Source organism: Hirundo rustica, chromosome 4 (assembly GCF_015227805.2).
Source record: "Hirundo rustica isolate bHirRus1 chromosome 4, bHirRus1.pri.v3, whole genome shotgun sequence".
In the NCBI taxonomy this organism is placed as follows: Eukaryota; Metazoa; Chordata; class Aves; order Passeriformes; family Hirundinidae; genus Hirundo; species Hirundo rustica.
In genome coordinates, this window is record NC_053453.1 from 2,299,293 (window position 1) to 2,312,426 (window position 13,134).

General features: G+C 47.7%; 1 protein-coding gene across 3 annotated transcripts in view; it reads left to right on the forward strand.

Moving 5' to 3' along the window:
• Nucleotides 1-12,914, forward strand: part of PLXNA4 (plexin A4) — a 441,829-nt gene extending 428,915 nt beyond the window's left edge. For 2 of the 3 annotated variants that reach the window (XM_040061861.2, XM_040061860.2), the window contains exons 31-32: nucleotides 8,318-8,468; nucleotides 10,375-12,886. In XM_040061861.2, the coding sequence (XP_039917795.1) occupies nucleotides 8,318-8,468; nucleotides 10,375-10,470 (247 nt within the window). In that variant the 3' untranslated portion in view covers nucleotides 10,471-12,886. Of the gene's footprint in view, nucleotides 1-8,317; nucleotides 8,469-10,374 lie in introns of all 3 variants that reach the window. The other variant, XM_040061859.2, reaches the window with a different exon arrangement.
• The last annotated feature ends 220 nt before the right edge of the window (nucleotides 12,915-13,134 follow it).

The window sequence follows — 13,134 nt, forward strand, 5'->3', positions numbered from 1 at the left end:
GGAAATTTGGTTGCGAAAGGTTCCAACAGCAAGACTGTCAGGAATCTTCACAGGTTTTATTTGTTTGTTTGGCTCATGTTTTAGCATAGGATTTTCTCATGTTTTCAGTTTCTTGTTTGCGATGAGTCAAGTGTTGCCTTCAGAATTGGGATGTGTGACAGTGACTAACTAAAAAAATTTTAAATTTACCAGTTTTTGCTATTTCCTGTTGACTTAATGTAAAACTATATAAGAAATTGACATCTTCCATGACATTTTGAGAGGCTGGTTATTTTAGTGCCCATTTTTGTAATTATTCAAGATAATGGATTGGCTGACAACAGCGACAAAAAAAATTATTGCACATTACTTAAATTTATTTGAAGATGTTCCCTGCTCATTGCAGGGGGCTTGGATTAGATGACCTCTAAATATCCCTACCAACCCAAACTGTTCTGTGATTTTATGATAGTCTTTTTATAACATTATTCGAAGTAGAGGTGGACTCTGCCTGCTGAAACAATCCAACTGAGAAATTTTGGCTTTTGGAAAAAAAACAAAACAAAACCACAAAAAACCCAGGTTCACTGTTCAAATGAGACACCCAGAGCTGGAAACACAAAAAGTGTCCCAGTGCAGCCACGTCTTGGATTTCCTGCTGCAGAACACGAGAGGACTGATGAGGCAGGACAATTAACCCAGGAAATTGGGACAGGCTATTTGGCTTTTGTTGAAGCCACGAAGAATCAGGCTGTAGTTCTAAAACAAAGTGGAGGCTTTTCAATTATCATTGTATGAATCCATTGGAAGAAAAAAAAAAAAAGAAAAAAAAAAAAAAAAGGAAAAGAATAGTAACGGTGGAGCAGAATCTCATCTGACTTCAGTTAGTAAAACTCCATAGGCTCTGCTGAATTTACATTAGAGCAGCTTCAGATCTGCATCTTTTCAAGTTTACTTCAAATGTCCCCTTTGAGCCTGGAAATCTGGAGAACTTGGGAGCATTTGATGCAATCCCCAAGCAATACAAAGGGGAGCCTGTTCTAATTGGGACTGTCTCATTAGCATTCAACACCACGCTGGAAAATGACAAAGGGCCGTGGCTGACCTTTCATTTCTCTCCATGCTGCCAAGCTTATGATAACACTTGTTTGAACTTCATTAACACCATTTAATTGCCTGCATCACAATCAATATGATGTTTCCCTACTGAAGCCTGGCACAGAGGCAAGGATGTGGGAGACTGAAAAGGGGCAGAGCACAAAAAGCAGAAGCCAAAGACTTTTTCCATTTCACACTGGTGCCCAAAACACCTGCGGGGCTGCAAGGAGAGGGTCTGGTGCGTGGTTTTTTTTTTTTTTTTTTTTTTTTTTTTTGGTTTTTTTTTTTTTTTTTTTTTCCTGCAGGGGGTTGATCTCCTTTTGGCTGCTTATTGTGCATTGAAAAGAGCCCCTCTAAGAAAAACTTAAAGTCAGTGGAGACATCGCAAGTGTTCTTAACTTAAGGGTCATCCAATAAAGACCGTTCAAAACAGGCTTGCCAGGTTCAGGGTCAAAAGAAGCTTAAAGTGATCTGATATGTGGGATTCAGAATTATAATGTTTTCATTTTATTGTGTTAACCTGGGTGCAAACAGTGCCTGACACTGCTGGTGCTACCCAGCTCCTGAGGCCAGGATCTCCTCTGCTTTTTTTCCTTACAAGTACAAATACTTTGAGGATAAGGGGGAACCATTTTAAACTAAAAGGGAGAGATTTAAGTGAGGTGTTTGGAAGTCATCCTTTACCCAGAGGGAGGTGAGGCCCTGGCACAGGGTGCCCAGAGAAGCTGTGGCTGCCCCTGGATCCCTGGAAGTGTCCAAGGCCAGGCTGGACAGAGCTTGGAGCAATCTGGGACAGTGGAAGTTGTCCCTGCCCATGACAGGGGGTGGAACTGGATGGGCTTTAAGGTCCCTTCTGACTCAAAGCATTTCTGATTTGATGATTCATGAAGTGATTTGCATCCCATTAGCCTTAAGGTGTCAAGGTCCAGATCTTGTGGGGAAGAGCTTTGAGAGCTCTTTTGGAGCACACAAAACAGACAGTCTGCACCCGTGTGGGATGTCACCTACCCAGTGTGTCAGCTTGGGCTTTCAGGGCTCTCAACTCACTAGGAAATCTTTACCTGTGCAGTGCTTGTGACGTCTTTTGCCCACTTTGCAGCTAACTTTAGAAAGAGAGACAAACTGGACGAGTTTAAAGCAATAAAAAGCTGCATCTACCCTAACACTGTGAGTTATTGAGGTTTTAAGGAGAAACTCTGAGGACTTTAAAAAAGAGCATCACATGACAGGTGCAAATCCTGTCTCTACTTTAAAAAAACCCCGAGTTTTCTCTGCCCCCTCTCTCTCTGCTGGAAAGAAAGCTCAAGAAGTAGCATACCAAAGGTCAAGGCAGGGGGTGTTGTCAGTGGAGATAATAAAAAACAGCGCTGGAAGGGGCCTCGGGAGGTCAACCCGACCATCTCCTGCCTCAGGGCAGGATCAGCTCTGTCTAAAGCCTTCCTGGCAGATGCATGTCTACCCCTTTCTTAAAGGCCTCCAACGACAGAGCCTCTGCTGTCCTCAGGCAATTCATTCCCGTGCTTCCCTGCCCTTCCCATCACAGTGATTTTCCTGCTGGGCAGCCAAAATCTCCCTGGTTGTAATTACAGCTCAGGCATCCCCAGGGCAGGGGGTACAGCTCATTCCCTGCCTCTCTGGGGCAGCTTTTGGCATAGCTGAGGACTGCTCACTTGCCTTTCTTCACTTTTCGTCTCAAAAAAAGAAAAAAAAGAAAAAAAAAAAGAAAAAAGAAAAAAGGAAAAAAAAAAAAACCAAACCCGATGTTTTCTCATCACGGCAAAAAGCTGTTCTTACACAGTGCATCTCTCAGCTGGCAAGATGAAAACGTGTCCACATGTGGAGGGTGCAGCCCCACACATCCTCTGCTCTGAGGTGCTGCTGGGTGATCTCCTCTCCCAGAGGAGCTACCTGTGCACCCCTTCACTCTTCACTGAGTCAGCGCCGTCCTTCGCCCTCCACTGTTTATTCCGAGGGCAGAAGCAGCAGGAAAAGCCATGAAAAGGCAAAATAAAAGCATTGCCCTTTCTAGGGCTTGCACACACAGAACAGAAGTGTTCCTCTCAACAGCTTGGGTTGGAAGGGACCTTGAAGCTCATCTCATTCCTGCCATGGGCAGGGCCGCTTTTCACTATCCCAGGTTGCTCCAAAATGCTGTCCAGCCTGGCCTTGGACACTTCCAGGGATGGGGCATCCCCGATTTCCCTGGGCAGTCCATTCCAGTGCCTCACCAGCAGCTCAGATGCTTCCCGGGAAACTCAAAGTGCCGTTCTGTGTCGGCGCAAGAACTGACAGCATGTCCTCGCACTGCTTCACTGCGCCCCATGAAAGAGCCGGTTGTTCCCAAGCTTTCCACCATCCCTCCCCTGCTGGAACAGCCCCGCGTATCCCTTTCACACACCTCTCCCTCCTTCAGTGGTCTGGATACAGCCGGCTATTGCATAACCCTAATTATGTTATTGCTGTAATTGTGTCTGCCGTCTGCAGCGCATGGATTCGTTACAAGCTTTTCATATGCTAAAACGATTATTAATGAGTGCAGTCCCATCCCAGCGACAAACAACAGCCATGACAAAGAGATCCTTTGGAAGGCAATTAGCTCCATGCCAAGCTGCCCAAACCACGGGCTGTGCTGGGAAATTTCGGGCTGGAGAGGAAGCGCTGGCAAGGTGGCTTTTCTCTTCTCTTTTGATGAGTTAATGAGTTACTGAGTGGCAGCAGGCACAGTCATTCTTGTGAAACAGCTCCACTAAGGAGCCTTTGTCGGTACCGAGGGAGAGAACATTTATCCCTGGATAAACAGAGGACAAAATGTATTCCCAGGTCACTGTGATGTATGCCCGGGTCACTGTTGTGTCGCTTTCCTTGGGAAAACAAAATAAACAAAACAAAACAAAATGAAACAAAACAAAACAAAAGGTAACCCAGGGAAAGATGAGGTTGGAAGGAACAGGAATAATTCATTTTCCAGCATAAGAGTGCCAGCTGCATCCTGGTACATCCCAAATCCTCCTCCATCCATCATCGGCAGCGGAGGGTCTCCTGGGCTCTGTCTCCAGTTCAAGGCAGGCTGGGGTGAGTTGCTGTGCTCGTGATACCTGTGAGGACACATCCCATGGCCCAGTTACCCTCACACCCTCCATCTGAGCTGCAGTGCTGCAATGACAGGTTTACCCCAGTCCCTCATAATTTTAATTGCTTATGAAGCCTAATGAGCAGATTTCCTGTCTCTGCTTCAGAGGATGGAGAGCCTCGAGGTAAGAATGGAGGCTGCTCCTGTGAATATGGGGAAACTCAGACACATCAGGCTGGATTTTTGATACTCCCCTGAGGATCTTCTGGAAACTGGGGGAGGATCCCCTGGAGATGAGGAAACCTGGAGCACAGAAGCAGCAGCAAATCTGCTCAGGATTCTCACTCTTGACCCCTTGGAGGCAAGTTAAGCTGAATTTGCTGCTTTACTTTGCTACCTTTCTGTCTCACTCAGAGGGAATCTGGCTCAGTCTTGTGTTCTCAGCCTCCTGCTGGCTGTGGAAGTGTGAGTCAAAGACCTGTCCCTGTCTCAGGTGAGACCTGGTGGCCCTCCACAGGTGACAGAGCACCTCGCTGCCCCTGGCACTGCCTGCCAGCCCAGCTCCGGTGTGGGAGCTGTCAGCACAGGCAGCCTTGCAAATTCCAGCAGTGGAAATGTAAAGGCCTCTGGGGTTTGGTGACAGCTTCTCAGTGGGTTTTGCATCAGGGGTATGCAAATGGCAGAGAGGCTGTAAGTACCTCTGAGGAGATCTGGGCTGGAATCGAAGGTAAATAGACTCAGCAGGGGTGTTGTCATCTCCCTGCTAGGATGCTTTAATACACACATTCATCATTTCTTTAGAGAGCACAGTGATGGCTTCATTAGAAACGCTTCTGCATAAATAAGTCACTGGGCCATGGCAGAATTTGGATGGAAGGATATTATGTCTTCTGGCTCATCTAGATGGGGGCATGGATACATGTTTTTCTCCCCTTCTTTTTCTTTTATTTTTGCCACAAAATTCCCTGGTTCAATGGAAAATGACTGTTCAGGTGTGTGATGCCAGGGAATTGAGCCTGGAGGAGACCAGGACACTTTGGTGGGTGATGGCCTGTGACCCCAGAGCACTGAGATCACATCCTGGCAGCCTGTCGTGGCCAGAGCCCTGAAACTGTGACTCTTGAAACTCAGATCTGTGCATCCCATCCTTGGCTCCAGGGAATATTTCCTGCTGCTTTTCCTTGTCTGGATGAGTCACGGGAGTGTTGTGCTGCTGGGGAATGATCTCTGCAGGGCTCGAAAGGGATGGGAGCTTTCAAACCCTTGTGAGTCACAGACTCAAGAGTCTTGCTACCAGGTGGAAAAGAAACAGGACAAACTTGGAGAAGGAGTTGATAAGTGTGTCTGCGCTCCAGTTTTTGGGAGCACCCTGTCCCTACACCCACTATCCTGCCACCACTTGGTGACAGCTCATCCAGAGAGGAAAAGGAGAATTTTAACTGCTTGTCAGAGCCAGACTGGCACCTCTGATTTCCTCCTCTGACCCCATTTATTTTTATGTGATGAGCCCCCTTCTCATTTCACCCATCAGGAGGGTGCCTATCCAACATTCATGAGGAGCTGCTCTCCTTTCAGGCACCATAAATCAATGTATTTCACTGCTTTGCAGCCCATTTTCCCCACAAGTCTGTGAAATGTGCTGGTGGCACATGGATTTTTATTTTTTTTCCAGTGCCAAGGCACACCTTGCTTTTTGGCCATAAGATCTCTTGCACTTTGACCCTAAGACTCCTTGTTTTCTCAGCCTGGTTATGGATGCCACCAATTCCTGACGCTTTCCCTTGCGCAGCACAGATCTGATCTTCTACAGCAGGTGATGTCAAGACCTGTTAAAGTTTTTCTGGGAGTGGCAAAGGTCTAAGAAATATTTGTTCATCCTGCTCAGCATCTTCTCCTGGGGACAGCTCTGCAGGACAGGGCCTCCTGGGATTTCCAGATGCTCACCTCACTCACAGACACCTGTCCAGGGATGGGGTTGGAGGGTCAGGCAGGGTGTAAAGAAAAACAAACCCACTCCACTTTTCACTGGAGCACTGGGAATGAGAAATATTGGGACCATGGGACTGAGTTAGACTAAGATTTCTGGCTGGTCCTAAGCTCAGAAGACAAAATGCCAGGACTCCAGGGAGGGAGATATATTTTTTGCCTGCTGGAAGCTGCAGTAAAACTAATGAGGTTTGCACGAGTTTTTATGGCGAAATGGAGTTCAGCTTTGGACAATGTCAAGCAAGAACGACCTCTGCCTCCTATGCCTCCCTCTCACAAGGATTACATCCACATCCCACCACCAAAACCAGGATATCAACAGGGACTGACCCATTGTGGCAAAACAGGGTGGGATTGCAGGGCACAAAACCAGACTGAGCACAGCCAGAGCCTCCTGGCGTGGAAGGGTTTCCCTCCTTGTTCTTGAGCTGCTCTGTCTTCCACAGGACATTCCAGCAGCTGCTGGTCCTGCTCTGTCACAGAGTATTTTCCCACTCACCCACCTCAAGGATCCTCATCACACAGCACTTCAGTGTCCAATTTCTCTGCAGTGGCAAACAGCCTCCATCTCAGCAGGTGTCTCCACGCCGTTTACAGGACACCTGTCAGCTCTTTTGGCTCCCCATCCCCTCTGCCTCCCAATTATAAAATTGTGGATTGCTGCAGCTATGGGCTTTTTTTTTTTTTTTTTTTTTTTCTTTCCCTTTTTTTTTTTTTTTCCCTTCTTCTTCTTTTATTTTTTTTTTCCTTGTGCACAAAATGTCAAATTGCAGAAATTAAAAATGTAAATGATGGTGTCTAATTAACCAGTTGACAGCAGAGCACAGCTGCGAGTGACAGTGACTGATTACCTTCTGCAAACCTTGTCCTCCAAGACCTGCTTTACCCAGGGGAGGAAGGACATCAAAAATAGCAACTTCCTTAAAGAGACATCACTCCGCAGATGAAGCCTGCTGGGCAACGGTTCTGGGGGATCCAGATCCAGGGATAAACCCCCAGTCCTCCTGAGCTCCAGGGGAATGCTGTTTACTCCCAGGAAAAGCAGATTTTTCCCAGTCAGATTGGAGCTGAAGTCTGTTGCCGTAAATATCAGGCCAGCTTAAAATATGGGGCAAAAAGGAGGTGCTGAGCAGGAGAGTTGTTGGGATAGTCTGGATTGAGTGGGGAAGGTGGGTGATGTTAGCGATGGGGACAGATACAGTGGTGAGAATGGTGCAAGGAAAAATACAAATAATTGGGTTTTTTCTGTGCAGGGGGGTAAAATCCTGAGCTATCAGTGGGCAGCGAGGTCTCTCTGGGAAGAGAGGCAGGGCTAAAAGCTTTTTAAAGTCTGTCAAAGCTATCCAGCTTCAATCCAGCTCCTATTGATAGCTCAGGAAAAGTTTACAGGATACCCTTTGGGGCTTCATTCTCAGGTTGGGGTGAATGCAACACACGTCTGGTGCTCAGGATTAGTGCTCAGTCATTTCCACTTTGGCTAGGTCACCTTTCTTGCTGTAAAAGGAGAGCATGAGCAGGTTTATAACCAGAAAAGCCCAAAGTGTGGGGTTTTTTTTCTCCTTTTCGTTTGTGGATTTCCGTAGCAGTGTGATTTCAGGTGGTGGAGCTGTTACCTATTTCCCAATAAGCATCTCCTGTGGAAAAGCCGCTTGGGAAGGGTTCAGGGAAAGCAGTCAGGTCCACACATAACACACACCACGGCCCGCTCAGCAAACAGAGGAAAGAAGAGCCTTTCTGTGATAATTCCAGCAAAGGTTTATTCCAGCACACCAAAGGAATCAGGGACGAAGGACCTGGCACGTGCTGTGCACAGGCCTAAATAGGGGTCTGTGACCCATGGTCTGAGGGCACGGGGGCAGTACAAGGGGCAGGCAAAGGTCAGTGACCTAAAGGGAAGACGGGGCTGGCCACCAGGGATACCACAACCAGTGGGGAAGCAGGGAAAGGAGAAACCATGAGAACTAGGGGCACCGGGAGAGAAGGAGACTGGGGTGGACCACACAGCATTGCAAGGCACCACAGGGGAAGTCTTTTCTTTCAGCTTGGGTGGAAAACTCTATGGCAGATCTTTCCAGCACAGGACACTGGGAATTCCCCTGATGGGTACGAGAAATTCCACAGATCCCACTTCTTGAGCTCCCACTCTTCCCCGCAAGGAGTGAAACCAGTGTTTGTGCCCCTCAGGTACTACTCGGACATCGCCAAGATGCCAGCAATCAGCGACCAGGACATGAACGCTTACCTGGCCGAGCAGTCGCGCATGCACATGAACGAGTTCAACACCATGAGCGCGCTCTCCGAGATCTACTCCTACGTGGGCAAGTACAGCGAGGAGGTGAGAGCCTGGAAACTTAGATGTTAAGGTTTTGGTATATAGTGATATATGTGGGGCAAGAAGGAGACTTTAGGGTGGAGGATAGTTGTTATTTTTTTCTGCCTTCTTCTTCCTTTTCTTCCTGTGTGAAGAGCCGGTGGTTTTCTATAACCAGTAAATAAAGTCTGCATTGCGGACTTCACAAGCATCTTGGTTTTGAAAGACAGTTGTCTGCCAGGGAAAGCTAGAACCTCCCTTGGAATGGAGAATGTAAAACCCCTTCCCTCCAATTATAATTTTGCAATTAGGGGCTTTCAGGCAAAGATATGGGAAATAGGAGTAACAGTTCTTTACTAGGAATATTAAAAAAAAAAAAGAAAAATACAAATGTAATAGTACAAAAAAAACAAGCAAGGAAGCAAACAAAAAATCCTGGAAAAACCCTGACAGGGTCAGGGATACGACCTGACTCTGTTGGTCAGGGTGTTGGAAGCAATCCAAATAAATCCTCCTGGAGTAACAGATGTGTTTCTGTGGAGTAGAGATGGTCCTGTAGAAAATCCAGTGGTGATGAGATGGGTCCAGTCTTCCTCTGGGAATCCAGTGGAAAAAATCCAGTGGAAAAAAAACATAGATACCTAGTGGTCTTCATTCCCAGTTTTTATCTAGCTAGGAACAGCTGGCTCCTCCCCACTGTGTGGAGCATCTCCCAATGGGATGATGGAATGTGTCATGTCATTGGTGGGCCCTAATGGCCCATTATCAGAAGATGTCCCCTGGAGGATGGAGGGGAGGTGAAAGAGATAACAAACACTGCCCCACCTGGATTTAATGGCTGGGCCATTATCAGGAGGCATCCTCCTCCTTCCCACCTGGAGTTACAAGAGAAGGATAAAACATCTCCCAAAAAGCAGCTTTCGACAGATGAAATAGAATACACATTTTTAGGTTACATAATCCAAGACAATAAGTAGTTAGTTATTTGGTTTAAAGTAAAAATAATTTAGATGGTGTTTCACAATTGGACGGATTGTCCTTGAAAAGACCTTTTAGGGTTAGAGAGGCACTCCATTTTACCTTCATTTTCTAACTTGCTAGTTAGAGCTCACGGCTCAGGAGACTGTAATATAGATAAGAAATAATAAACACCAAGTCCAAACACAAAACTACTACTCCCGTGTATTAATACTGACCTTGGCAGAAAAAGAAACCAGAACTATCACACCTGGGAGCCCTCTGTGGGGCCAGGGAACAGCCCACCCAACCCCAGGGTGTGCCCCTGGAACCTGTCTGCATCCTGGCCGAGAGGGTGAAGGGTTTAAGGAGTGAGAAACAAGGCCTGGTGTTTGGAAAGGGAAGGTCTGGGACTGGGGTCTCCTAAGTACTTCTCTCTGGATCTGTGTTTTTGTCTCTCTTGTTCAGTCAGGCTCAGCTGATTTGAAGTAGTTGATGGTCAGATGTTAACTCCCTGCAGAGGAGCCCTACATGAGCTTTACATCCAAAGTGACCAAAAGTTACTTCAGGACTGTGCCCAATGTCATTCCAGACACCCTAAAACACCCCAAAATGGTCCAACACAGACTCTAAGGTGTCCAGCATGGTTCTGTGTATTGAAGGCCATGTGAGACCCCTTAGGGCATCTCAAGTGACATGGCCAGGTGATGGACAAATCTCATAAATAACTGATCTCCAAGATAAGAATACCTTTGATTGGTTGCAATCCAGAGGTCTGCACTGAGTCAGATCAAACCCAAACGCCCTGCCTAGTTCCCTCCTGGCTGACTGACCTGCCTTGCGTGATCTAAGCTAAGCCTGGGACCTGACTTAGAGAAAGCTAACCCTCCTCTGCTGCTCTAAGATGTTGGACTCAGTCATTTTGGGGAGAGAAACCAAAATCCCTATCACTTCTTCCTCTCTCCTTTTCCAGATTCTCGGAGCCCTCGATCAAGATGACCAGGCTGGGAAACAGAAACTTGCCTACAAACTTGAACAAGTCATAACCCTCATGAGCATAGACAGCTGAGAACTGTCCTGCCAGGGACACCCTGGGAGGGATAAACCAAGTCGTGCCTCACTCAAGATCATCATCTTTACCAAGTGCAAGTTTTGATGGGCTGTAAGCAGAGTCACCCGAACAGCGCTCCTCTCCCTCTCTCTCTCTTTCTCTCTCTCTCTCTCTTCCCCCCATCTCTCTTTCTCTCTTTTCCTTCTCTTTCCAAATCTATGGACAATGAGACAGAGCCCCAGGGGTTAAAAGAAAAGACTGCAGAGGAATCTTGGCTCTGGGGCTGTGAAGACACTCGGGTGGAGCTCTCATTTTCACAGCTTCCCCTCTGCCTTTTGCCCTGGAGAGAAACTATTGAACACCCACAAAGACCCCACCAACCCTCCCCCAGCATCACATCCTCACTCTGCAGAGGTGAAACTGGGAGGTAACTTCTGTCATGCTGCTTTAACTGCCCTCCGAGGGCTGTAGCCTCTGGAGCGGACCTGGAAATGAACTCAGTATTACTCAAGTGTCCCCAAGGGGAAGGCAGCCTGCCTGCAGGGCTCCTGGAGGGCAGAGCCAATCCTGCTCCTCTCCTGCAGAGCCACTGCAATTCTATCTCTTGATAGCGACCCACTGGGAGAGGAGGCTCCCTGGAAAATGCCACAGCTCCGTCCAGAGCAGGACAGCTGTGGCTCATCCTGCCTGGGCAAACAGCTGCCCTCTTGGGGCAGGGAAAGGGTCAAGAGGGGACGAGGAGACCGACGCTGCCCTTGCCCATGTGTTTCATATGGTTCTTCTTATTTTTCCGAGAGCCGCGTGTCCCCCTCCGTCTTTTCCCGTTGTGTCCTGTTGGTTGTAGCACTGCAGCAAAACGCTCTCTCTGCTCGGTGGCATCCCGTCAGTGGTGGTGGTTCTGCTCCTCCTGGCAGCAAAGCATCATCCCTCTCATTCCCACCTCGGCTTGCAAAGCAGGAGCCACAGGCCCTGATTTGTTCCAGGCAAGGAGCTCTGCCTCAAAAGAAGAGCAAGGAGGATTGTTTGGTTTTTATGGTTTTGTTTTAAGCTGTTCTTTCCATTTTGTTTCCTCGACTGGAACACAGCGCTTGTTTTCCCACAGTGGAATATCGGAGGGTCACTGAAATGCTTGCTGTGAAGTGAGGTGGTGCATGGGGCTGATGGAAAAGCCTTCCTTCCAAGCCACTCCTAAGAGGGAAATGTCACCACACATTTTGGAGGGAAATCTTGGAGGAAATCCGAATGAAACACTGCAAAAAATTCTTCTACCTAGATCCCCCCAGCTGAACTGCCTGTCTTCTGGAGGTCTCTGAACTGCTGTGAGCCCATCTGCCTTTTGGTGCCAACTCCTGGCCTTTCCTCTTCTCCGTTTCTGGAACCAACAGGCCTTGCTGAAGGCACAGTTCCTGCCTGGGAAGGGTTTTATCTCTCTTTGCACTTCTTATCCCTTCAGGGATCGCTGTCACCATGGGACAGTTGTGGAGGACCACCCTGTCCCTGTCCCATCCTCTGCTCAGCTTCTCCAGAACATCTCGACTTGTTTCATGGCCAACCAAAGGGGAGTGAGCTCCTGCATTTCTTTTGCCTTCAGCTGTTCCGTTCACACGGCTCCCAGCCCAGACAACACCGTGATTAGAGACCCTCGGGGTGTGGAGAACCTTCCTTGTACACCAGGGAGGCGAGAGCTGGGTCAGCATTCATCTCCCCAGACACGAGCAGAGCTCCCTGGCAGACGGAGGAGTGGCTGGAGAATCAGCCCACATCTGCATCACCCCCTTCTTGGAGTCACAGCCTGGATCTGCTTTGCCCCTGGAGGGAGGAAGGGGTGCGGGCAGGGTGTGTAAATTGATCACAGAGCGAGTTTGTTTGGGTTCATTCCCATCTCTTGGAAGTGACAGATCCCAAGCGTGTGTGAGGGGGGATGTGCTGCAAGCAGGAGCTGGTCAGCGGGAGGGTTTCCTTCAGCCAAGCAGATACACACGTAGGCGAGTCCAAAACCACTCAAAGAACAGCAGTCCAAAACTGGACGTGTCTGTGGGGAGAAAATCACCAGATTCACGTTGAAACAGCAAACTTAGGGACACGTCTTGGTTTTAAACCCCCAGACATTTCTCTCTTGATTACAATTCCGATTATTTTGTGCGTGTGCGTGTGTATCTGTGTGCGGGTGTGCGTTCCTTCCTTTTTTTCCCTTTGGTTCTGCTTGCTTTCTGTTGGATTGCTGAGCTGATGGACTCATCATGCACCTTACGGACATCTCAGCAGTTTTAAGAGGCCTGCGCATTGGGGATGGTTTGGGTTTGGTTGGTTCTGCCATGGTTTTGTTGATCCATTTTAATAACGTCAGCGCATGTTCCAGATCCATTGATTATGGCTGTGAAAGTGGGAAGTCCCACCAGAGCCAGTGGTAAGAAGATGACAAGAAACAACACAAACGCAGTATTTTTTATAAGTACGTAAATTAAAAAAAAAAAAAAAAAAAAGAAAAAAAAGGGGAAAAATTAAAAAAAAAAAAAAAAAAAAAAAAAGGAAGAAACCAAAGGTTTTGACAAACAAAGTGCCACAAAAGATAAATATGGACCCTATTGTCATGCCTTGTACTCACAGCTGGATGGTAGGAGTCTAAGGACAAAGAGCTGGCTTGGAGGGAAGTGGTTATGAGTGATGGGCGATCCTGCCTGG